The 26,437-nt window shown below is 42.7% G+C and overlaps 1 protein-coding gene across 1 annotated transcript in view; it reads left to right on the top strand.

Annotated features, from left to right (window-relative positions):
• Positions 1-6,728: 6,728 nt before the first annotated feature.
• IQCK (IQ motif containing K) overlaps positions 6,729-26,437 on the top strand; it is a 93,507-nt gene continuing 73,798 nt past the window's right edge. Inside the window, exons 1-4 of the mRNA XM_024204679.2 lie at positions 6,729-6,817; positions 9,476-9,531; positions 12,049-12,187; positions 16,681-16,778. Of these exons, the coding sequence (XP_024060447.1) occupies positions 6,769-6,817; positions 9,476-9,531; positions 12,049-12,187; positions 16,681-16,778 (342 nt within the window). The 5' untranslated portion in view covers positions 6,729-6,768. The remainder of the gene's footprint in view (positions 6,818-9,475; positions 9,532-12,048; positions 12,188-16,680; positions 16,779-26,437) is intronic.

The following is a 26,437-nucleotide window of genomic DNA, read 5'->3' as shown; positions in this document are numbered from 1 at the left end:
ACCGTCCTCGTTGGACGATGATGGCTACCAGTCGTAGTATACTATTTTCTGCCAAGTATTGTCTGCTAAGCACCCAGAAAAGGCCGAGGGCGATCTGGGTGCTGGCAGACATGTGGCTGGCACACGTAGGGTTACATTGCTACCAAGCACCCAGACAATGCCGAGGGCTATCAGTCATGCTGCACTGTCGTCTTAAGATGTAAAAAATAGATTTGTTCTGTATTCATTTCCTTCCCCCCTCCCTCCGTCAAATCAACGGCCCGCTAAACCCAGGCTTAGGAGTTCAATCTCTGGGGGGGGGCATTCTGTGTGACAGTTGTTTGTATTTCTCCCTGATGCACAGCCACCTTTCTTGATTTTAATTCCCTGTACCTGTACGCCATGTCGTCACTCGCCCCTCCCTCCCTCCCTTCTTCCCCTGATCTTTAGATACTAGTTTCGAGCCTTTTTTCAGACCAGACGCCATAGCTATCACTGGGATCATGGATCCCGCTCAGCTCACCGCGGCAATTATGAGCACTATGAACACCACGCGCATTGTCCTGGAGTATATGCAGAGCCTCCTGGACATGCCAAAGCAAAACCAGGACCAGCTGAGGAGGAGGCGATTGCAGCGCGGCGACGATAGTGATGAGGAAATTGACATGGACCTCTCACAAGGCACAGGCCCCAGCAATGTGGAAATCATGGTGTTACTGGGGCAGGTTCATGCCGTGGACCGCCGATTCTGGGCCCGGGAAACAAGCACAGACTGGTGGGACCGCATCGTGTTGCAGGTCTGGGACGATGCCCAGTGGCTGCGAAACTTTCGCATGCGTAAGGGCACTTTCATGGAACTTTGTGACTTGCTTTCCCCTGCCCTGAAGCGCCAGAATACCAGGATGAGAGCAGCCCTCACAGTTGAGAAGCGAGTGGCGATAGCCCTGTGGAAGCTTGCAACGCCAGACAGCTACCGGTCAGTCGGGAATCAATTTGGAGTGGGCAAATCTACTGTGGGGGCTGCTGTGATCCAAGTTGCCAGGGCAATGAGAGACCTGGTGATATCAAGGGTAGTAACTCTGGGAAACGTGCAGGACATAGTGGATGGCTTTGCTGCAATGGGATTCCCAAACTGTGGTGGGGCGATAGACGGAACCCATATCCCTATCTTGGCACCGGCGCACCAAGCCACCGACTACATAAACCGCAAGGGGTACTTTTCAATGCTGCTGCAAGCCCTGGTGGATCACAAGGGACGTTTCACCGACATCAACGTGGGCTGGCCGGGAAGGGTACATGATGCTCGCGTCTTCAGGCACTCTCTTCTGTTTCGAAAGCTGGAGGAAGGGACTTTCTTCCCGGACCAGAAAATAACCATTGGGGATGTTGAAATGCCTATCGTTATCCTTGGGGACCCAGCCTACCCCTTAATGCCATGGCTCATGAAGCCATACACAGGCAGCCTGGACAGGAGTCAGGACCTGTTCAACTACAGGCTGAGCAAGTGCCGAATGGTGGTGGAATGTGCATTTGGGCGTTTAAAAGCGCGCTGGCGCAGCTTACTGACTCGCTCAGACCTTAGCGAAAAGAATATCCCCATTGTTATTGCTGCTTGCTGTGCGCTCCACAATATCTGTGAAAGTAAGGGGGAGACATTTATGGCGGGGTGGGAGGTTGAGGCAAATCGCCTGGCCGCTGATTACGCGCAGCCAGACACCAGGGCAGTTAGAGGAGCACAGCAGGGCGCGGTGCGCATCAGAGAAGCGTTGAAAACCAGTTTTGTGACTGGCCAGGCTACGGAGTGAAACTTCTGTTTGTTTCTCCTTGATGAACCCTCCGCCCCTACACCCCCCCCACCCGGTTAACTCTATACTTCCCTGTAAACCAACAACCCCACCCTCCCCTACTACCCTCCCCCCTTCGAGCACCACTTGCAGAGGCAATAAAGTCATTGTTACTTCACATTCATGCATTCTTTATTAATTCAGCACAAAACTAGGGGGATAATTGCAAAGGTAGGCCTGGATGGGTGGGGGAGGAGGGAAGGAAAAGGACACAGTGCACTTTAAAACTTTAAAACTTATTGCACTGGAAATCATCTAGGCTGGAGTGATTGGGTGGCCGGAGGCCCCCGCACCGTGTTCTTGGGCGTCTGGGTGAGGAGGCAATGGGACTTGGGGAGGAGGGCTGTTGGTTACAGAGGGGCTGTAGCGGCGGTCTCTGCTCCTGCTGCCTTTCCTGCAGCTCAACCATACGCAGGAGCATATCACTTTGATGCTCCAGCAGCCGGAGCATCGACTCTTGCTTTCTGAGTACAAGTTGATGCCACTTCTCCTCTTCAGCCCGCGTTTCAGCACGCAACTTCTCCTCTTCAGCCCGCGATTCAGCACGCCACCTCTCCTCTCGCTCATATTGGGCTTTTTTAAAATCAGTCATTGATTGCCTCCACGCATTCTGCTGTGCTCTGTCAGCGTGGGAGGCAGTCTGTAGTTCAGTGAACATTTCGTCACGCGTCCTTCGCTTCCTTCTTCGAATATTCACTAGCCTCTGTGAAGGTGCAACATTTGCAGCTGGTGGAGGAGAAGGGAGAGTTGTTTAAAAAAGATACATTTTAGAGAACAATGGGTACACTCTTTCACGTTAGATTTTGCTGTTCACATCACACAGCACATGTGCTTTCGTTACAAGGTCGCATTTTTCCTCTTATATTGAGGGCCTGCCGGTTTGGTGTGAGAGATCACTCACGCAGTGCCAGGCCACAGATTTCAGCTTGCAGGCAGCCATGGTAAGACACAGTCTTTTGGCTTTTTTAACCTTGTTAACAAGTGGGGATGCTTTAAAACAGTACTGCTCTCATTAACCATACCAAGCACCCGTTGGGTTGGCCATTTAAAATGGGTTTGCAATGTAAAAGGAGGGGCTGCGGTTTCAGGTTTAACATGCAGCACAAACCCAACTAACTCCCCTCCCCCACACACCCAATTCTCTGGGATGGTCACTTCACCCCTCCCCCCCACCGCGTGGTTAACAGCAGGGAATATTTCTGTTCAGCAGAGCAGGAAGGGGCACCTCTGAATGTCCCCTTAATAAAATTGCGCCATTTCAACCAGGTGACCGTGAATGATATCACTCTCCTGAGGATAACAAAGAGCGATAAGGAATGGATGTTGTCTGCATGCCAGCAAACACCCGGACCATACGCTGCCATGCTTTGTTATGCAATGATTCCAGACTACGTGCTACTGGCCTGGCGTGGTAAAGTGTCCTACCATGGCGGACGGAATAAGGCAGCCCTCCCCAGAAACCTTTTGCAAAGGCTTTGGGAGTACATGAAGGAGAGCTTTCTGGAGACGTCCCTGGAGGATTTCCACTCCATCCCCATACACGTTAACAGACTTTTCCAGTAGCTGTACTGGCCGCGATTGCCAGGGCAAATTAATCATTAATCATTAAACACGCTTGTTTTTAAACCATGTGTAATATTTACAAAGGTACACTCACCAGAGGTCCCCTGTGTGCCCCCAGGGTCTTGGGTGAGTTCGGGGGTTACTGGTTCCAGGTCCAGGGTGACAAACATATCCTGGCTGTTGGGGTAACTGGTTTCTCCGCTTCCTTGCTGCTGTGAGCTATCTATGTTCTCTCCATCCTCATCTTCCTCGTCCGCCGAACCCGCTTCCCTGTTTCCAGCGAGGGACTCATAGCACACGCTTGGGCTAGTGGTGGCATGCAGCTCCGCGTAGTAGCGGCACGTTTGCGGCTCAGCCCCCGACCTTCCGTTTGCGTCTCTGGCTTTGTGGTAGGCTTGCCTTAGCTCCTTAATTTTCACGCGGCACTGCTGTGCGTCCCTGTTATGGCCTCTGTCCTTCATGGCCTTGGAGATCTTTTCTAATGTTTTACCATTTCTTTTACTGCTTCGGAGTTCGGCGAGCACTGATTCATCTCCCCAGATGGCGATCAGATCCTGTACCTCCCGTTCGGTCCAGGCTGGAGCTCTTCTGCGATACTGGGACTGGGACTCCATCACGGTTACCTGTGCTGATGAGCTCTGCATGGTCACCTGTGCTCTCCATGCTGAGCAAACAGGAAATGAAATTCAAACGTTCGCGGGGCTTTTCCTGTCTACCTGGCCAGTGCATCTGAGATGAGAGTGCTGTCCAGAGCGGTCACAATGAAGCACTGTGGAATAGCTCCCGGAGGCCAATAATGTCGAATTCCGTCCACACTAACCCAATTCCGACCCCCTAAGGCCGATTTTATCGCTAATCCCCTCGTCGAGGTGGTGTAAAGAAACCGGTTTAAAGGGCCCTTTAAGTCGAAAGAAAGGGCTTCGTAGTGTAAACGTGTCCAGGCTTAAGTCGATTTAACGCGGCTAAAGTCGACCTAACCTCGTAGTGTAGACCAGGCCTTATAAAGTGTTATTTCTACTTGAACTATGGGGGGGGGGGGGGAACTACTGGTCTGATTTTCTTACATGCTCAGAACCCACAGCTCCCTTAGCCTAATCTAAAAGTCCAAGGAACAGCTCTGAAGATCAGATTATAAATATTTCTTACAAGTTTAAATCCATCAGCTATTTCTCTAGATGAAGGCTCTGTCCACACTCAAATCAGAACTATGCTAGCTACAAACACATTGAAAGCCTGCTGGGGCTAGCATGATTTTCCTGAGTATTGTCAATACGGATTCTTTTCTGAGCTATGCTAACCCTACCATGACAGGCAACTTTCTGTAATAGGAGGACAGACTCTGTGCCCTGCATAGGCAAACAAGGACCTTCAGATTCAGGTGCTCACAACTAACATGAAGGTGCAGGCAATCACTAACAGATGGATTCAATTCTCTCCAACCACAACATAAGAAGGGACAGAAGGCATGAATGAGTCCTTGCAACAGTCATACTTGGAGGAAAAGATTAAGCTTATGTTTGAGTTGCTCACTTCCTGAGGTGAGTTTTATCAGTAAGTTTGGACTACATACAGTATCTGTACACTCTGATTGGAGCAGGGTGGGAATACCACTTCCTTTACTACCTCCCCACCACTGTTTGTCTATCATATGGGACTCTGACAGAACCACACTAGTCAGGGAAAGAGCTGGTTGACTACAATCGCATTTAATTTATCCCACCCTGTGGTTAATGTGGTGCTTGCTGTTCCCAGTGTGAACAAGGCATGGAAGATTACACTGTTTCAGCTTCAGTTCTGAACAATAACATTTAAGAAAGGAATGAAGTGAGAGGGTTGAATCTTATTGAGCTTCCATGGAAGCTCAAGTATAATATCTTTGAAAAAGGGACAGTTGGTGTGGTAATAAGATGTTTGTGGATAATAAGAAGATGTTTGTGGATCTGAATTCTGCCACCAGCCAAAGTATTAAGGAAGCAACTCAGGTGGTGGAATTTAGTATGTCCAGATGCCTCCCACAGACTGCAGCATAAAATGAGTTCCTAGTAGGTTTTTTCCCCCTTTCTCCTGGCAGGCAGCTATCCTGCCTGAACAGGCCCCAAAATATGCAGCCAAAGCAACTTTTAAAAAACTTTGTTAGCTCAGCTCTGAGCTGTAGTGATAGATCATACTCTAAATGTAGGCAGAAATGCAGAATTGGCAGCTGTCAGGGTTCTCCATTTATCAGAGTGAGTCCTTTACAAAATAATACTTTGAGCTATATCCTCACGAGCAGGAGACAGGAAACCCTCATTTGCTAGTTTTCCTACACATTATTCCATCGGGGGGTATGGTTCATGTGGACCCTCAACAAAGCCAGCAGGAATGTTGGCCTCCCCCAAACCAGAAAATCCCTCAAGGTCCCAGATGCAGAAGTCATTTGCATAGAGGCCCTGTCAGTTTTCCACCAGCTCTCCCTGTCCGCACAGCTCCAGAACTCCCATCTGCTGCTGCAACTGAGACCCACCCAGAGAGGGCTTCACAGCAGAGACAGAAAAGTGGGTAAACTAATGTAACGAAATCAGTGTAGAGCTTCGGTTGAGCTGAAGGGAACACTGCCATGGAGATGTGACCTGCACTTCCATGCTCGGAATAATGATCTCTGCACTCACTGCTTGTACAAACCTACAGTACTAAACAGCTCCAAGGATGCACCTGTACTAGAAAAAACAGGAACTATAATCCCCAACTGATGCAGCTCCACCAAAGGAGGCTGTAGCATAGAGTTAGACAACTCAATGGCTACACCACCTTGAACCCATCCATGCTACAGCCTCTGCCAGCACTACAACTGGTGGAGCTGCACTGGTCAGCAGTTGTGGGCTCTAGTTCATCCCAGGGCTGACACGGCTTCAGTGAGGATCCGTTCTTGGGAGGCTGTGGGGTGGTTTTGTTACGTGAAACAGACCAGATTTTGGCTTTCATACTCCATCTGATAAGTTCCTGGTTTACTGACATGTTCGATAGATCTCCATGGTTTTAAGATGATGGGAACTATACATTTACTGGCATTAGCTGCAATTCAGTCCCCTGCCCCGACCAGCCAACCGCCTCCTGCGCCCCCTCCCCCCCCGACCAGCCAACCGCCTCCTGCCCCCGCGGAGTGCTCCCGCTTCCACCCCCACCCCAGAGTCAGCGCCAGCTTCCGGCCCCGCGCTCGCTCGGCCGCCAGCACCGGGAGGCCTCTTACCTGCGGACCCCACGTGCAACGCCTCCCCTCCCCCCCTCCGCGTGTTCGCCGAGCCCGGGTGGCTCTGACCCGGAAGCGGAAAGCAGCGCCTGGCGCGGGCTCCTCTGGGTAATCTCCGCCTACGGCTTGGGGGTTGCTTGGTAACCGCGCCCCTCCATGGCTGTAGCTCAGGGACCAAAGACGCTCTGGGAGCAAATCTGTGCTGGTGAGAGAGAATCCCCCTCGCCCCCAGTCTCCCCTCGGGCGGGGCTCCCCAAGCCCCCCTTTCTGGGGCAGGGGATAAGTGGAGACTCCCCCAAGCCTCCCTCACTGAGTTGTGGGGACTCCCCCCTTCGGAGCTGCTCCGAGCCTCCATCAGTGAGCTAGGGAGGCGGGTTCGCTGTAAGTCCGTTTCTCTCTCTCTGGGGCTGGAGGCTTTTGTCTGTCAATTTCAGTAATTGAAACTGTCTCGCTCCTGGTTTTTTGCATTCAAATCCCTCTCCTGGGGAGAATCTGGTTCAGCAGGGTTGCAGAGAACTAGACATTAGGGTGTCCCTTTGAAATATAAACATTAGACTGACCCAGCTCAAAACACTGCCACTGGTTCAGAAATCTAAAAGAAAATACATTGTTCACAAATGCAGGATGAAAGGTTCAGATATATTTACTAAAATGTGTATATTGCTCTTGTGATTTAAATTGTCACCAGGCACTCTGATTAGAAATATAGCCTTGTATCATGCGCTGGTGAAGGTTTTATTTATTACACCCTTAATGAAGTGCTAATATCATTGCCTTTTGTATGAGAGTAATCTGCTTCCCAATTGAATCCAGCCTTCTGGTTTATCACAAGGGAATCAGTTTATTGCCTCATAAAAGCAGATAGGCAATGATATCGCAAGTGTAATTAACACAAAATTAATAAGCCTTGTTTTCAATTTCAACAATAGAAGCCTTTGTCTTGGTCATTCCCCAGCATCTGCAGTGGCAGCTGTGGCTACTAGGAATATTCAGGAAGTTGAGGAGCCCACACCACCAGTCATTTGATTGTACCTAAAGTTATCTATTTATTTATTTAGTATTTATAGTGCCCTACAGTGTGATAAGTGCTTTATATTAAATGGCCATTTTTAATCCTAGAATAAAATGCCACCTACCCTAACTTGACTGAATCAGTGGGTGTATACCATGGATGGAGGCCATAATGCCAGTTAAGGCACATGACTATAAAAATGGTAGGTTGGGTGGTTGCAGGCATATTTTGCATCTAAGGCCTTCATCTTGAATTGTGTAGTGTGAGGGAAGATTGCAGCTTCTTCCCATAGTCCCCTTCAAAGTTAGTGGGGCTCTGCAGGGACACCTAGTTCCTAAAGAATGCTGGATCAGGGTTTAAGTCTACAATTCCATTTTGGGTTTCTGGTGATGTCGACTAACTGCTTAAGCATTAGTTTTAATGTCAAGATACCACCCCGAACCATGTATTTACAATTGTAATGTAAACTTAGGTACTGAAGATATAATGCCAAATATTTTATTAAGATAATATTCTGTAAGATTTCAGTTTTGCTTCTCAGATCCATATATTCCTACTGTATGAGTAAAATAAACTTGTGGAAAGATTTGAATGGTTCATGTATAGAAATCCTGAGATTTGTCAGAACTTTCCAGTTAGAGAACCATTGAAATCCCTTACTGGGGCCCTTTATTCTCTATTTTTAAATTTAATTTCATAAGGAGCAAAATTTCTTCTTGGTGGATCTTAACTACACTCTGTTGCTCTCCATGTGGCAGATCCAAGACCAATGAAGTTAACTGAAGTATTCCGTTTTATTTCAGAGGGAGTTGGGTCCAGCCCCATACCTTTGCAAATCTATCATTGACATCAGTAGGAGATCTGTACATATAGTGAGAGCAGAACACCTGAGTGGGTTTCTGCCTTTGATATGTATTAGGAACATTTTGCACTTGGGGTAAGTGGAACTGTTGTCTAATGGTCAGCACATACGGCCAGGATTCAGGACTCCTGGGTTCAGTTTTTTACTGATTCACTGAATAGTTTGCAAAGATCACATAACCTCTCTGCACTTCCATGTTTTCCTTTATAAACTGTAGATGATAATAGTTAGCTACCTCACAGGAGTTTAATTGTTTAAGGGGGTCCCCACGTATACATCGGGGTTGTGGTCTTGTAAAGGGCAACGGATACTGAAATGACAAATACTGAGGAATTTTTCCCCATAAAAAATAATGGCCTGCCCTGCCTCTTCCTGCCTCCCCTCTACTCCCACCCCGCCTCTTCCCGCCCAGTTCCACCCCCTGCTCCGAGTGTACCCCAACCCCCTCCGTCCCGGCACCTCTTGAACGCTGGGGGAAGCACCCAAAGAAAACCACGCAAAAAGTGAAGCGACAGATATGCGGATCGGGACCGATGTGAACTGGAACACGTTCCCCTATTGATAAGCGACGGTTACGCAAAATGACTGATAAGAGGACCCCCTGTATAAAGAGCCTCATTTGAAAAGCACTATTGCATATAAGTGAAAAGTATTCTTAATTTCATGCAAGCATCCTCATTTTATTTAACAAACATTTTATAGTCTTAAACTATGCCAAATTGCTTACTTAGTACAAAAAGCCTATTTTCAAGAAAGGCTTCCTGTATCACTGAAAATATTGACCTTGATTCTCCAAGACAAGTGACTCAGAAGTTCTCTCATTTTAATAAATTAGATTTTGTGTTAAGTATTTGCTTATCATACATGGTTTATAATTTTTGCAAATGAAAGTAGCTTTTAATAAGTAATATTTGTTTGTATGTTTTCAGAAAAATAGTTATAAAGTCCTTTTGACATTTGGTGTGGTGCTGGGTTTTGTCTTGTTTTAGAGTACGAAGCAGAGCAGCCTCCATTTCCGTATAGTCCTGAATTAAAACAAGATTCTGTGAGTACATTTCAAGCAAAAAATCTGTATAGGGTATGTCTGAAAATGTGCATCTATTTCTAAAGGGGAAGATTAGGTATCCAAAATATCTCCAGATTCATTCGATGAATATGTGACCGTGTATTTAAAATTTCTCTTAAGTGTCAAATGCAATATTCCAGTAATCACTGCTGTTCTTTAAAGATATTTTGGTAAGGCTGCTATGCCTAAATTTAGATTACCAGCTGTGTTTTGGTTTGCACATTGCACTGTCCCTCTGCTCTGCCTGTCTGCTTCCTTCTTATGAATAGGCAGGATATTGAAATACGCAAGCATCTTGTTCACTGGATTCCTGCATATTTCAATACTCTCCCTGATCGCAAGAATGAGGCAAGTAGGCAGAGTAGAAGACTGGTGCTCTGTTTTCACACGTGTCATTATTGCCTTACTCAAACTCTTGCTATTGCAAAGACACACAGATCCTCACATTTATTGTTGGTGTATCACCTGGTGGTGAGTTTGGAATTTCATGCTGAATCCCTCAGTTTGGGAAGCTGTTTTTTGTTTTCCCCTTCCATATTTAAAAAAAAAAAAAGTTACAAAAAAGTGGACCAGACTCAGGCCTACTACCATAGAACCTCAGAGTTACGAACAGCTTGGGAATGGAGGTTGTTCCGAAGTCTGCAATGTTTGTAACTCTGAACAAAGCGTTACGGTTGTTCTTTCAAAAGTTTACAACTGAACATTGACTTAATACAGCTTTGAAACTTTACTATGTAGAAGAAAAATGCTGCTTTTAACAGCCTTAATTTAAATGAAACAAACACAAAAAGTTTTTTTTAACTTAGTCTCTTTTTTAAAACTTTCCCGTTATTGTTTTTGTAGTTTATGTTTAACACGGTACTGTACAGTATTTGAGTTTTTTGTTGTTTCTGCTGCCTGATTGCTTACTTCCAGTTCCAAATGAGGTGTGTGGTTGATCAGTCAGTTTATAACTCTGTTGTTCGTAACTGAGGTTCTACTATATAAGATGGGCATCTTTGCCTGGTCTGTATTTGGCTAAGTATTTTTATTGTAGGAAAACTTTGGGCCTGTTGATGTCAACAGTGTTCATAAAACTTTTCAAAAAAAACTTTGAGCCCTTGTCTCAAAAAGAACTGCATGAGCAGGGAGATAAATCATCACAGACTCAAATACAAAACTCATTGTGTAAAGCTCCAAATTACCCCTACAAAATGATCTAAAACCCAAAGTTTGATCAGCCTATTTTGGATGTTTTCATTTAAACTAGGCATCTCATAGCTATATTTTAGCCCACTATACATCAGTTAGCTTACAATATTAACATTTTATATGAATATTTACATATTCTAATTCTGTGCTAAGCTGTCTAGGATATCCTGTTGCCCTAAGTGAAAATAACACCATTATAAATATTAATTTATGTAAAAAGAATAGCAAATTCTGATGACTGTGTCATTAGTTTGGGAGTAATATATCTGTTTCCCTGCAATTGCATCAAAAACATAGTGCAATGACGTGCATTTATATATTAATGAAGTTCTGTTAATTCCTTAATAGAATTTGTTTATGAACCTTGCGTGTATTAAAAAGAAGCCTACTCATGCTGTTTTATCAATACGCAATGTATTAGGGGCCTGATCCTACTAATATTTTGTTCAGTAGAGCAGGAGCATGTTCATAAACCCATCTGAGTTCTAATATGCAACAGTTTATTATGCCAAATTTTGATAGCAAATTATGACAGTGATGCAATAGTGTTGGTATGAGGTGTTTGCCTTCCTCTTTCTAAACATTAGGGATAGGTCACTGTCTGATAGAGTGATATTCTTGTCCACTATAATCGTATCTGTGTTCCTAGAAACACAGATCAAACTTTGGGCCTTCAGTCTTGTTAGTCTCACTATTTTGTCCGATTATGATTTTTCACAAGCTGTGTAACTGCAATTTTTTTCATGCGAGAAAAATTCAGACTTGGGTTTACATCAGCTTTGAATTTGCCTCTCTGTATTTTGTTTAAAAACACACACATTTCAATCTTTTTTTATTTCTTAAACAACAAAAATAATTCCAGGATACAAAGGCAAGTAGTGTATGCAAGCAATTGAATGGAAAAATTTTTAGTAAGGAAAATATTTCAATTTTAGTTTCCAAAGGGGTATTATTTATTGACAGTGAGTAAAATACATTTTTAAATTGTGAAAATCCCTTGACAGTGCCCTTTTTAAGACAACTGTCCTAGCCTTTCATATGCATAGCCTCCTACATTTGGATATTTTTAGTGCACTGCAGCCTAGATTTTTTTCCGCCCCCCAACAGAATTCTCTCTCTGTTTAAAGTATTCATGAAGATAGAAACTGTCCAGCCCAAATATTGAAATCAGTTAATATTTTACTTATTGTAAATTCCTTTTTTACAAAACTTGTATTTCCTCTCACACTCAATTTATCTGAAATATATTTATGAAGGGAAACCAATCTGGATGAGATATTTGTCAAGTATGTTTATTTTTAACAGGTTTCTTTGGATACAGGAATTTTGCAGCCTTTACATACAAAACAATTATACTCAACTTCTACTGAATGTTCCATTGCCCCAAAAATATCTTCCTTACCCGCGCTCGCACCACTTCCAGCAGCACCTAATCCAAAAACATGTAAGTAATGGTCTGAAAGAATATATTTACTTGATAAGGAACAGAAAGGATGTAAAGAAGCTCTTGTGAGTACAGGCAACCTGTGCATGGTACAGAGGATAAGGTCTCTTGATACAGTACGTTGGGGTGGGCACAGAGCTATATATGGCTAATATTACTGACCATAGACAAAGACCTGAAAAAGAATGTCTGGATTTATATGAAAGGGTTCCTCCTGGGCCAAAAAATAATTTAGCATGTACGCTGCCTTCCATACCACTTTGTAAGTTCTAGCAAGTTTCTGCACAGAAGACCTGAAATAAGACATGACCCACAGTATGTTGGGCTATCCTGACAAGCTATCCTACCTTTGAAAGAGTGCATATACTAGCATATTAGGGTACACCCTGCTGTGATTATTTCAAAGTATAAATTAAGAATTTCTACATTTTTTTTTATTTGAGATTCTCATGACTGGTCCCCAGTACTTCAACCACATACCCCACTTTGGGCCCATGTGTCCTTGCAGAGTCATATTGATATACTCTGCAGGCATTAGAAATCTAAAACAATGCATTTGTTTGTAGGATTAAGGGCTTAATGTATAGTTGTACAAATCTATTGAGGACAATTTTCCAACCCTGAATAGTGACTTTTTACTCAGCTGTTTATATTACAACTAGGGCTGTCGCGCAGTTAATTGCACTCTTAAACAATAATAGAATACTATTTATTTAAATAGTTTTGGATATTTTCTACATTTTCCAATATTGATTTCAGTTACAACACAGACAACAAAGTGTATAGTGCTCACTTTATATTTTTGATTACAAATATTTGCACTGTAAAAAACAAGTGATAGTATTTTTCAGTTCACCTCATACAAGTACTGTAGTGCAATCTCTTTATCATGAAAGTTGAACTTACAAATGTAGAATTATGTACAAAAAATAACTGCATTCAAAAACAAAACCATGAAAACTTTAGAGCCTACAAGTCCACTCAGTCCTACTTCTTGTTCGTCTGAGCGATTGGCTGAACAAGTTTGTTTACATTTGCAGGAGATAACGCTGCCCGCTTCTTGTTTACAATATCACCTGAAAGTGAGAACAAGCATTCTCATGGCATTGTTGTAGCCGGCATTGCAAGACATTTATGCGCCAGATGCACTAAAGATTCATATGTCCCTTCATGCTTCAACCATCATTCCAGAGGACACGCATCCATGCTGATAACGGGTTCTGCTCGATAACCAAAGCAATCCAAAGCAATGCAGACCGACGCATGTTCATTTTCATCATCTGAGTCAGATGCCACCAGCAGAAGATTGATTTTCTTTTTTGGTGGTTCGGGTTCTGTAGTTTCTGCATCAGAGTGTTGATCTTTTAAGACTTCTGAAAGCATGCTCAGTCTACACCTCATCCTCAGGTTTTTGGACAGCACTTCGGATTCTTAAAACTTTGGGTTGAGTGATGTAGCTATCTTTAGAAATCTCACATTGGTACCTTCTTTGCGTTTTGTCAAATCTGCTGTGAAAGTGATCTTAAAACAAACGTGCTGTGTCATCATCCAAGACTGCTATAACATGAAATGTATGGCAGAATGCGGGTAAAACAGAACAGGAGACATACAATTGTCCCCCAATGAGTTCAGTCACAAATTTAATTAACACATTATTTTTTTAACGAGCATCATCAGATGGAAGCGTGGCCGAAGCATGAAGAGACATACAAATGTTTAGCACATCTGGCACGTAAATACTTGGCACTTTTGTAGCCAGCATTGCAATGAGAACGCCTGTTCTCACTTTCAGGTGACGTAAATAAGAAGCAGGCAGCAGTATCTCCCGTAAATATAAACAAACTTGTTTGTCTTAGAGATTGAACAAGAAGTAGGACTGAGTGGATTTGTAGGCTCTGAAGTTTTACATTTCGTTTTTGAGTGCAGTTACGTAACAAAAAGCTCTACATTTGTAAGTTTCACTTTCACCATAAAGAGATTGCACTACAGTACTTGTATGAGGTGAACTGAAAAATACTATTTCTTTTATCATTTTTACAGTGCAAATATTTGTAAGAAAAAAATAACACTATAAAGTGAGCACTCTCTACTTTGTATACTGTGTTGTAATTGAAATTAATATATTTGAAAATGTAGAAAAATATCCAAAAATAGTTAATAAATTTCAATTGGTATTCTATTGTTTAACAGCGCAATTAAAACTGCAATTAATCGCGATTAATGTTTTTGAGTTAACTGCGATTAATCGACAGCTCTAATTACAACAGAAGAAAGGCAAGTATTTTTCCCTTCTAATCTTAAGGTCAAATTAGTTTCAGTAAGATAACTATATAATTGAGTCTGAAAATTCCTTTCAAAATATAGTCCTTTGCGCATCAGTTTCTTTTCCATCTGTGTTCAGACTCTGAATCCTTCTTCTTCCATTTTTATCAGTCTGGTTTCAACTTTCTGAAATTCACATCGAATCTGTAACAATGTTTTCCTTTAGATGTTCTGCTCTTTAGCCTTTATATTGTCTTTCAACCCATCACCTTTCTTCACCTCCTTTTCTAAGTTTCTTCTCTTTCTTCTGTTCATTGTTTTCCATTGCTGGCAGTGAGAAGCAGTAATATCATAGGCTTTTATATAAGGTGCCCTTCCAATTAGGAACATTTTCAAGCGGTGTCTGAACTGGATTAAGGATGTGAAGCAATGAACAAAGCCTTTGCTCCAGATATACATTGCCAGGAGACCACCCTTTTAATAATTAATCTGTATTTGCCACATTAAGACAGGAATATTTACTGCAACAGCAGCTGAGCTCTCAACTGAGGACAGCACTTCAGCTGGTTAGGGCACCTCCCCCACCCCCAAAAAAAGTTCTGTGCTGATTTCTGAATCACTCTGATCTGATGACTAATAAAAATTGTTCCACACCTGAAGTAAATTTATTTTATAATGTACAGTGCTCCATAATACTTCTTCTTAAGGTCTTTAGTACAGACAAATTTGAATCTTGAAAAGAGTTCACTTTTCTCAGTGACTTTGGTGTCTAGATTATGATTTTCAAAGAAGCAAAAGAGTTAAATGCCCAAATCTCATTGAAACTCAGTGTCATTTGGACACACAAAGCCTTAGGCACATTTAAAACTCCAGCCTTTGGAATTTGGAGTGTATTTGCTTCCATTTCTAAGATTGGCATACAAGGTACCCAATTTGTGTCTAGTTTGGCTGCATATTTTATGGACAATTAAGACTATTAACACCACCATGGCTAAACAAACAGGACACACTTAAATTATTAAAATAATTATTACTATCAAGCATGGGATAAGAGTAAAACTTGTTTAGTTGTTATGTCGTTAATCAGGATTTTTTGTGTGTGAAATTAGTTACATACATTGTACTGAAATGCTTCTTAGAAATGGCTTCCTTGTTTGATTTAATTTATCTAACTTTGAGATAATAAAAGTCAGAAGAAAACGTGGATCATATTCTGCTCTTGGCTAAACCAGTGTAAATCTGGAGTAATTCCAATGAAGGCGATGGAATTAGTGGCATAAATCCAGAGTAATCCAGGGCAGAAATTCACCTGATTAAAACAAATGTCTGTGCATTTACATACACTGGACCATGTAATTTGAAAGGTAATCATTTTAGTCTTTTGAGTTAATTTTTTTTCACCTTAAAGACTGAAGCTTGTATTTTCAAAAGTACCTGTCATAGGCCTAACTCTGTGCTCATTGAAGTTAATGGGATCTTTACCATTGACTTCACTGAGAGCAGAGTTAGATCAACACTGCATGCTTTTGAAAATTTCACTCTTAAAATTCTCCCCTATATTTAAACATGCTTTCTGTTTCAAGGAGCACAACCATGAACTGGCTTTGTTGTCTAAAGCTAAGTGTTATGTCTACCAAGCTGGAAATCAAAGTCCAAATCCCATTTCAGTCTCTCGCTTCTAAGGCCACAGGACTGGCAATCTAGGTGAGAAGCAAAACATCAGAACACCTAGCAGTTCTGCCTGCTGACAGATCAGGAGCCACACATTGATGGAGCTCTGATGGCAATTCTGTTTGTTTCTCTTGTTCCTGGAGGGGTTTATTCATGATGACAAAGCCTGTGAAAAGTAGGTGGGTAAGAGAGGGAAATCCATGTGCCACAAAGTGAAGATTTGACCAGGCCCTCCTCCTGATGCCTAGGAGTTGAATTTTGTGATTGACTACAGTTACTCCAGTTTCTAAGGGAAAGCAAACCAATAATGGGTGGATATCCTTCACGGGGAGGGGCGGAGAAAGCACTCAGTTTGAAACTTATTCAAGTTGATGTATTCTTTGTGACTTAAGAGGAGTGAAATCTGTGACTATCTAAATTGAAAGAATCTGTGTTTTAGAACAAGCTGAGATGATACTGATTAAAATTAAGGCTATTTGATTTATTTCAGATGAATGTTCCTCTTTCTCCAGACTAAGTTCAATCTGTTAATGGGGAAAAAAATATATTGTTTTGTCCAGGTTCTCCTCGAGAATATTTGGAATATTACATATTTCCAATACTTCTGCCGGGAATGGCTGAACTTCTGCATCAAGCAAAGAAGGAAAAGTGTTTTGAGGTCAGTTCTTAGTTTTCAAGATGCTGTTTCAGGATTCTAAAGGGTTTTTTTAATGCACTATCTACATTTCATTATTTTGTCTTTTACAAACTGACTATAATAAAATAAAATAATGTATTGTATGTCATTTTTAAACTGAGTTAGTTTTGAGTAGTGTACTTCATAAACCCGATCAATATGACAAGCCCTACATGATGCCTTTTCCCATAAAACTCTTTCTGAAATTTCCAATTGTATCTAGCCCAGCTAGCTATCAAGCTTCAGGGGGAGGGGTCACCTTTCTAATTAACACCAAGGGGCACTCAGTTGAAGAAAGAGAGAAGATTATAGACCAGAGCAGCTGCAGATAAGGAATTTACATTTAATCTACTACAATAGTTATGAAAATTCAACACACTGCTCGATCATTGTAACTCTGTTGGAATATTGTCTTGATGATTTTTTTTTTTTTTGTTGGCATGTTGGCCTTTTGAAGTTTTGTGAAAAATACTGCTTATGTACACTATACAATTAAAGTATTTGGTTTCTCTGATAAAGACTGGGCGTTGTGGCAAGATTTATTTGCCACATATACAGTTTTATAAATGCTTCCATACATTTTTGTAAAATTGTTGTTCTTAATTCAAGTCAATTTAGTTATAGCAATCCAAATTCTGCCTTTAGTCACACTCTAAAAGTAATATTTGCTATGTTCTTCTGTCTGATTAATTGTTAATGTGCCTTTCATCAAACTTTTCTCCCTTATGTGTAACTGATTTGTCTGATTTACTCACACAACTTCAAAGGTGGCAAAATCATATAAAAATACATTAAGATTTTCTGTTGAAAGATACATACCAAATATGTTAAATCCGTGTTTCTCAACTGGGGGTTACAGGATGGGCTAAGGGGGGGTGGGCAGCAAGCAGGGCCAGTGTTAGGGGGTTGGAAACAGGGCAATTATCTGCCGCCCCATGCCACATAGGGCCCCACAATGCGAATGTACATAAAGCCTGGAGCCAGGAGCCCCAAGCAGGGCTGAAGCCCAAGCCCGGTGGAGCTGAGGGTAAGGGATCACAATTTTTTCTAGTGGGGGTGGGGGTCATGATATTTTTTTAAGTCCAGAGGGGGTCGCCAGCACAAAAAGGCTGAGAAACACTGTTTTAAATTAATAATCTGGAAACAAACCAGGGGAGTGTTAAATATTCAGACCCTAGATAGCAAAACATGCAGTTCAGACAGTTTTGCTATCCAAGCTACTGACACAGACTTCGTATTAAATATATATATGTGCCAGATAACAGACACAGTGGAACAGCTTTAAAAATGTTTGGTATGCAATTACATATGTAGAATTAACCACTGACATAGGCACACTTTTGATGCAGCCAAAAATACATTACACTTACCACACTTGGCTGCTCCTCCCAAATTTGTCTTCCATGTTCAGATCTTGTTCTTCTGTGTAAATAGCTTGCTTCAGTTTTCACTAAGACTTCACAAGGTTTGAGTGTAGTTCTAAAATCATTAGTTTTTAATAAGTGAGCAGGTTTATATCACCTGCGATTGACACTCTTGATGGAAATGGAAAATTGTTTTACTGCATGTCAAAATACTTTGTGAGCACTATACATTCGTGCCACGATATTTATAGTGTCTAGCTTAGAAATCTATTGATATATACAGTATTCATCACATCATATACAAGACCAGTATTGAGGTTTTTTAAAGAAAGGAAATCGAGACCACCTCATAATATGAAAGAATTAAATATTTTTAGGACAGTTGAGCAGTTAATGTTCACAGTTGCATAGCTTAGGTCTGGGATTTTGGTGGGGGGAGTGGCTTGGTTTTTTAGTTGAGACACGTTGGAAAGATTCAGTGTTGAATGGTCCTCCAATCCATATTTCTACTAATGATATGGTATTTTAGTTTGAGGGCAGAAGATTGTAACCGAAAGCGTAGGAATACTGGCAGTTTTAAAATCCACTGATGCTTTTTCTTAACAATTTATGCTACTCTATTAAAATGTGGTTAAATGCATTTTAAAGACCTCGTTAATGTAACAGTAAGAGCAAATAGAAGTCACTTAAAGATTAAGATAAGCACTGAGAGAACCCCACACTGTAACAAAGATATAGTTATTATGAGGTATGTAATAATGAGCTCCTTTGAGTCAATAATAAATTAATCCCAAGGATTAAATATGTGGTTTTTAGTAACAAGCAAAATAAAGTATCCGTGTAGGTAAAGTTGGTTTATGTTTTCTATAGGAATGTTTACAAGAAAGTAACAAAAAATACAAATACAAACTGTAAGTTATATTTGTCTGTAGTGCACCTTTTTACTTGCTATATTAGGAGTTGTTTTGGTTTTTTGTTTTGCCTTCTTTCTCACAAAAATTAGCACACTATCAAAGATAAACTAGGTTATTTTGGTTGTAAAAGGGAGTAACGTCATGTTGGTGGGGAGGGAAAGTTAGGAAAGCATGGGTGTGTCATATGACAGTTGTCCTCTGGGACATCATTTTTTGCTCTTTTGGAATAATGTTAGCAAAACAATAGCTCTTGGTAACCATATGCATGAATACTAGTGTTACTTTCCATTGCTGACCAAATGCTTAATACGTGGACAGTCTATTTTCATATCTAACTTGAATGCATGAATTCTAACTGAACCTTGCCTACTTCAGCTAGCATTCACATAGCCAAAGCATTATTCTTTGTTAATTACAAGCAAAGTCTACCGCGTAACTTGCATAAAAATGTTTTAAATGATAACTAGAACCCCTTTCTAATATTCAGAGAGCAATGCAATCATTTTCTTGAAACAAATTCAGTGCCTTACTTCTGCTTTACCTTTATTACACAGATCTTCTTGTGGATTTTTATACATTTGTGGTATTGTGATTTAAATATAACATGCACAAGTTGAATGAAATTATTCTTGATATAACAATTGAGGACCAAATTTTCAGCATTTCATAAATGTGCCTGGAAAAATGTGCAGCTACAAACATATTTACATATGTAAATTGACATTCTTGCTTATAGTAACTTACTTCGCATATACAATGAGGTCTTGTGTGTGATTATAGATGAGGCCCACTGAAAATGTGGTCACAATTCACACATTATCACAATGTACTGTAGGTGTCTGGCTATGCTGGAAAAAGGACAGGGACCTACTGGATGTGGTTTAATTAGGCTGAAACTTTATTCCTAAAAGTCTGGGGATACTCGGCAGCTAAAATTGTAAAGGACAGGTAATTACATAATCATTTACATATATCCCAGGGACTGCTGTGAGCCCTCCTGCTTTCCCATCCTGGTCCCCAGCCAACGCACTGCTGGGACCTCACTATTCCCCAAATGAGGGTTAAGGAGGATTACTAAGGGGTGGGGATTGACTCTCTGCCGTATCAGTCATAGGAGTCCTAAACCCACCCTGTTTCCTCTTCTTTAAAGAATACCTCTAAATCTTTTCCACATCCATTTTATCTGATCACCGTATCCATTCCCTATGGAGTACCTGCACTGGTCAGCCGGCACAAGGAGACACCAGCATTTAGCTTGGCTGTCTTCCCCACCCCGACATACCTAGATGGGTTCCCAGACATCTGATGCGCTCTTTAACATTGGCCAAAAATGTATCAGCTCCCAAGTCAGACAGGTGGACCCTATTCTGCCTGAATAACTCTGGTGCCGTGTATGCTATGTCCAGATAGAAAAATTAGCAACCCCCGTAGGCTACCTATGAATTTAGCCACCTCCCTGTTTGCATATCTCCTAACCTTCTCTACCCATGGGAGCTTCACTGTTCTCTGCTACACCCTTCATAGCAACATGTCTGACCACATAATTTTTACTCCTGGAAAAAGTTCCAGGATCTGCCCCAAGTCTCTCTTAGCTCTGACCATTAAATCTACCATTATACACATTCCCAAACCATTTCCCCACAAGATGAAGCACAATCATATCTGATGCCTGCTCCCGGGCCATCATGGTGTACAGCAGGGGCATCAGCTGGTCCCATACCATGTCCCTCATGCCATGCCAGCTCAGGACTGCTTCATCCCCAAGGACCAGCTGCGAATCTCCAGGCAACCTGGAAGCCCACCTATGTGCCCAGTAAACAATACTGTGCCACAGATCCATGTGGTCTGCTGGCCAATCTGCAAGTGCAAACAAAAAGGAAAATTAACACTGATTCCCTACCATCAGTGGGGGTCTTGTATACATACGGTATGCTTCAGAATGCCAACGCTGAATTGTCCCATTCCCCAGAACAAGCTGGGCTGCTGCTGTTGCTGCCCTAATCCTGACTGAGTGGGAACCAAATTCATGTGCTGGAAACCGCAGCCTCATCAGTCCCTGTCTTAAAATTTTAACAAACCGGTATGCTGTGAGGGAACTCTCATCACTGTGAATAAAGAGAGACCTATCCCTCCCTGGTCTTATTGCCATGTATGCCCTCACAGCACCCACAGGGCAGATCCCAGGCTTGTCCCCTTTCTGGAAAATAATGAATTCTCTCTGACCTCCTTGATCCATCTTTGACCTCCTCAAGGTTAATATCACCTCTCCAAATGTATATCCATCAATTCCAAACCCCTTCCAGAAGTATCCCTGCAGGACTCAGGCACTAGCTTGCTAATCCTAAAAGATCCACACAAAAAAACCCAAAACACTACCAGGAATGCAGCGCTGAACAAGGCCACCTCTTGTCCACAACGACATATGGAATCTAGGAGCCACACCACATCCCTGAACGTATTAACAGTGATTGAACAACATGGATCCTCCCAAGGGCTTGTGCTTCGAGACCACCCTGCTAGAAACCTCTGAACTAAAAACTCGCTACCAGGATCTGGGTCACCGTTCAGCCTACTGACAAACGTAAAGCCCAGTAGGCGAGTGGAGATGGTTCATGATGCAATTGCCAGGTTACTAACAACACGATGTACTGCAGCACCAGGTCCTCTGTAAATGGTCATATAGTTGGCAGCCCTCCAACTCCTGAAATTGCACAAAATCATTACAACGTCTCTCATAGCTCCAAAATGTTCATGGAACCACCGATCTCTGTGCTACACTGAAAGCCATCATACTCCAAGGTTCCACCAGGCCGGCAGCATCCATTTGGGTTCCTTGCTGACTGTAGTGCCAGCTCCTGAAATCTGTCCATCTGAAAATGAGACAATGCATCTGCTACGTCTTTCTCAACCCCCACACTTGTTTGAAAAAGAAAGAGATGTTAAAGCTTAAACATTGTACGATAGCTCTCACCAGCCTCATAACTCTGTGTGATCTGGAGGACTGGTGGTTGATAACATGTACCACCGCCTTGCTGTCACACCAGAAACACATCCTGTTATTAGCAAACTCCATTCCCCAAATGATCACTGCCATCAAAATTGGAAAAAGTTCCAGGAACGTTATATCCTGCACTATCCCTTTTGGTATCCAGGTGGAGGGCCATTTCTGGGCACACCACCTGTCTTGGTAAAATACTTCAAAACCTGTACTTCCTGAAGCATCTTAGTGGATCTTTAAATCAGCCTTGAGTATCCAGTCCTCTCTCTAGAATGGCACTCCATTAAAATGGCTCAGAAACTTTCTCCATACCCCCAAATCCTCCTTCATTTCTTTAGTTAGTCTTATAATATGGTGAGGTCTTGATATGCCTGCAGTGGGATCTGCAAGCCAGAAACCAAATGCCTGCCCCAGGGCTACCACTCAGCAAGCAAAGTTAAGATGTCCAATAATAGATTGCAGCTCATGAGGGTGTAACTTTCTTTGCCACTCTAGCCCTACTAATTAAGCCCTACACCTTCTGAAGCTTAACCTGAGGGTGTCAAAATATACCCACCAGTGTATCTTGCTTTGTCCCCAGATAGGTCAACATAGTAGAAGGTCTTTCCATTTTATCCTCCACCAGTTGTACCATCAATTTTTTAGACAGAGCCTGAAAGGCATCCATCAGGCTTACACACTTATCTGAATTCACCTTGCCCATGAACAAAAAGTTATCTAAATAATGCACTATCTGCTGTAAACCAGCTTCCTGCACCACTGCCCCATGTAGCACTGTACTAAATTTCTCAAATGCAGAACAGGATATTGCACATCCCACAGACGTAGCTTTATCAAAATAAAACTCTTCTTCGAAAGAGAAACCCAAAAGGTTAGTGTCAGAAGAATGCACTGGAAGCTGTCAAAAAGCAGACTTGAGATCACGCGTGGCCATCACCGCCCCTGGGCTACAAGGCCTACTCATGCTCACAGCCTCATCAGTGGAGGAACAGTGAACAGAACACAAGGCTGGGTCTAGTCCATCATTAACTGAGCTACTCCATGGGTATGACAGGCGGAGAATTAAGCAATACTTGCCCAGAGCCTTAGGAACCAAACCTAGGGGAGAAACCAGTAAGTTCTATATAGGTAGGTGCTTGAATGTCCTGCTACCCTCTTCTTTAATTTTAGGAGTAATCTTTTCCTTTATAATATGACCCCTTCCCACTAAGGACTTTAGTTTTTGGACATTACATGACTTCTTTCCCCTCTAAATCCTGAAGTAAACACATCCTGCAAATATGCCCCAGCTGTCTTGTTAGGGAAATCCCAAAGGAGAACCCTTAACACCTCAAGTTTAATGAGAGATAGTGCCCTTGTCCATCCCTCATTATCAGCTCATCCCCCACCTGTTATTGCCCTTTGGCCCTCAAATCTTGCACCCACGGGTCTGCAAGTGGCACTTGACTTACCCCCCATTTTGTTTCCATACTGTGGCCTTCCCTGACTGCTGTAGCAGTTGTGGGCTGCATGGGCCCCAAAGCACATTTTGCAAGCATGCCTAACTTTGCAGATGCTCCAAAAACATCCACTTTCAATAAATGCCGAGCAAATGTCATTACGCGCCTCGGGCATCTGGTGAACTTGTGGTGGAACAAACAGGCCATTGTCAGTGTGAAAATCAGGCCCCCATGGTATCATCCCCTTTAACCACAGCATATGTTGCAATGTGTCCTACTGGATCCCTGTTTATGTTGCAGCCCTCAATCTAAACTGTTCATCATAGTTAAACCAAGCCATGCCCCTAAACATATTATATGCCCACCTGATTATATTCATATATTTGAATAATACTGGGCTTCTGTCTGGGTAAGCCTCTGCAATAATGCCCGCATATATTAAGAAGGTGGCTTCCCCAATTTTCCTATGTTCTAGCCACCCTTGGCCATGTCATGGCCCTGCTTGCTCTGCCCTGGCTTACTTTCTGTCAGCACCTCCCTGTGCAGCAATGATAATATGTCTATATATTCACCTTTCAAAATGTTATCTTTAGTAGTACCAAGCAGGTGAACTCCTATCGAGTCAGCCACCCCAGCTTAACCATACTTGCAACTGACCATTGGGGCACCTTAGTGTCCTGTTGCCCCCGGTCAGCAGTTTCTATCTCACAAATTCACATTCCTATCAGTGGGTGAGTTAAAGGGTGCTCAACAACCTCCCTCTCCCTGCTATGGGCTTCCACCCCCTGGTGAGGGTCCTGCTCTGCCTGACTATTGTCTGTCCCCCAAACTCGAGCCCATGTTGGGTGTTCAGTACTGCCGCCTCCAGACCCCCTCCCCCACCCATGAAAGCTCCCAGCTGCTGCAATACCTGAAGGTTAGCTTGTTACAGTTGTGTAATGCCATTAGTCTCTATAGATGATGTGTATAACCCAGACATTCCTGACACAATTCCTAAGACATCAGATCCCTCCCATAACCTACTGGCTAGTTCTGTTACACCACTAGTTTTGGTGTCTCCTGCCCTCCAGGGAGAGAGGGGAAAGTGGCCACCTTTCCCTTCCCCATTTAGGTCCTCCATGTGGAGAATTGTGCAAGTTCCCTGAACCCCCAGTGAGGTACTTGTTACAGTTACACATTGCTGCATTGCAGGGAAGGGAATCACTTTCACACTCTGCTCCTGCAACCTTCTTCTGGGGTTGATTACACTCACCACTGCCAGTCATGTGCTCCCCTGTTCTGAAATCAGTTTGTTCAAATGTCCTGGCTCTGGGCGACCCTCTACACACTATAAGCCTTGTAGTGCAGCCTGTTGTCAAGAGTCAAGGAGGATGAGGATGGAGTGCTGGTTCTCAGCTTTGGTTAAGACGAGGTCATTAGAGAGTTTGGCAAGAGTGGTTTGACTGGAGTGCGAGGGGTGAAGGTAGCACTGGAGAGAGTCTACGATGGAACTGAAGGAGAACTCCAGACAGATTATAAACCATTCGTTCAATGAGCTTAGAGACAGAAGGGAGATGGGATAGTAGCTGGAGCAAGTGGGGTAAAGGATGATATTTTTTTTTAAAGGGGAGAGAGACTAAAGCATGCTTGTATTGTCAGGGGAAAGAGCCAGAGGATAGTGAGAGGTGAAGGAGAAGGGTAAGGGAAGGATGAGGATTGGTTTGAGATAGATCAGGAGATGGGATGGAAGGGGATCACTGGGGCAAGTGGTGGCATTAGAGGAAAGTAAATGAGAAACTTCTGCATCTGTGACAAGAAAGGAGGAGGAAAGAGTTGTAGGGAAGTCATGTTGTATTTTGTCACTTTTCTCTCGAAAGAAATTGGTGAGATCCAGTGCAGAGAGAGAAGTGGAACAGGAGTTTAAAATTTTAAAATAGGCTGTTGCACTATAAAGTCCAAATAAATAATAGGAAATTAAACAACATTAGTATTAAGAATAACCAACTGCTGGGTGTATTCTCAGACTTCAAGCTGATATGAAAAATAGGTTGCAAAAAACATTTTTAGATTAGAGATGAAAGAGACCATTATGTCACCCAGGGTCTCCCCCTGCTGAAGCAGGATTTTTCCCTATGGTATGTTTTCTCGTGCTTTGTCCACTCTGCTTTCTGTTGTTGCCAGTGTAGGGACTTTTTCCACCTCTTCTCACTTGAGAATTGAGTAATGCATTCATTTTTCAGAATAAAAATTTAACAAAGTTTAAACATTTGTATTACCATTATTCTGACATTCCTTTCAGGTTGTATACAAATAGCCACAGAAAAAGGAGGTTGCAGCTGGACCTCTGACAAAATATATTACATTAAAAAAGTACAGTATATACAGGAAAGTGAATGGAATTGTGGTCACAATGAATTCATCTAGACATTAACAATAGTTTTGTCCTTAACACACAACGTGTAAGATAAAGAATGGAAAATGATTCCCGTGTATAAATAGTTTATAAACACATCAGCAGGTTAACAATACACATTGTGCAGACGTTTCCTGTGTTTGTCCTGATCAGTGCAGCATAGGAGGAATGTGCCAGGAGCAGGTCAATTTATGTCACTTTTTTCCTTCTAAAGTCAGGCTGCTGTACAGTCACCAATTTCACTGATTAACAGTGATAACAGTTGCATATTGCAGTGGTTTTCAAACTTTTTTTCTGGGGACCCAGTTGAAGAAAGTTGTTGATGCCTGCAACCCAACGGAGCTGGGGATGAGGGGTTTGGGGTGGGGGAGGGGCTCAGGGCTGGGGCAAAGGGTTGGCGTGCAGGGGTGAGGGCTGCGGGGTGGGGCCGGGAATGAGGGGTTCAGGGTGTGGGAGAGGGCTCTGGGCTGGGGCAGGGGTGTGGGAGGGGGTCAGGGCTCTGGACTAGGGGTGCAGGCTCTGGGGTGGGGCCAG

This window comes from Terrapene carolina, unplaced genomic scaffold (genome assembly GCF_002925995.2).
Source record: "Terrapene carolina triunguis isolate 2854851 unplaced genomic scaffold, T_m_triunguis-2.0 Scaffold93, whole genome shotgun sequence".
In the NCBI taxonomy this organism is placed as follows: Eukaryota; Metazoa; Chordata; order Testudines; family Emydidae; genus Terrapene; species Terrapene triunguis.
The sequence above is the reverse complement of the archived record's forward strand: the minus strand, read 5'-3'. Positions and strand labels throughout refer to the sequence as shown.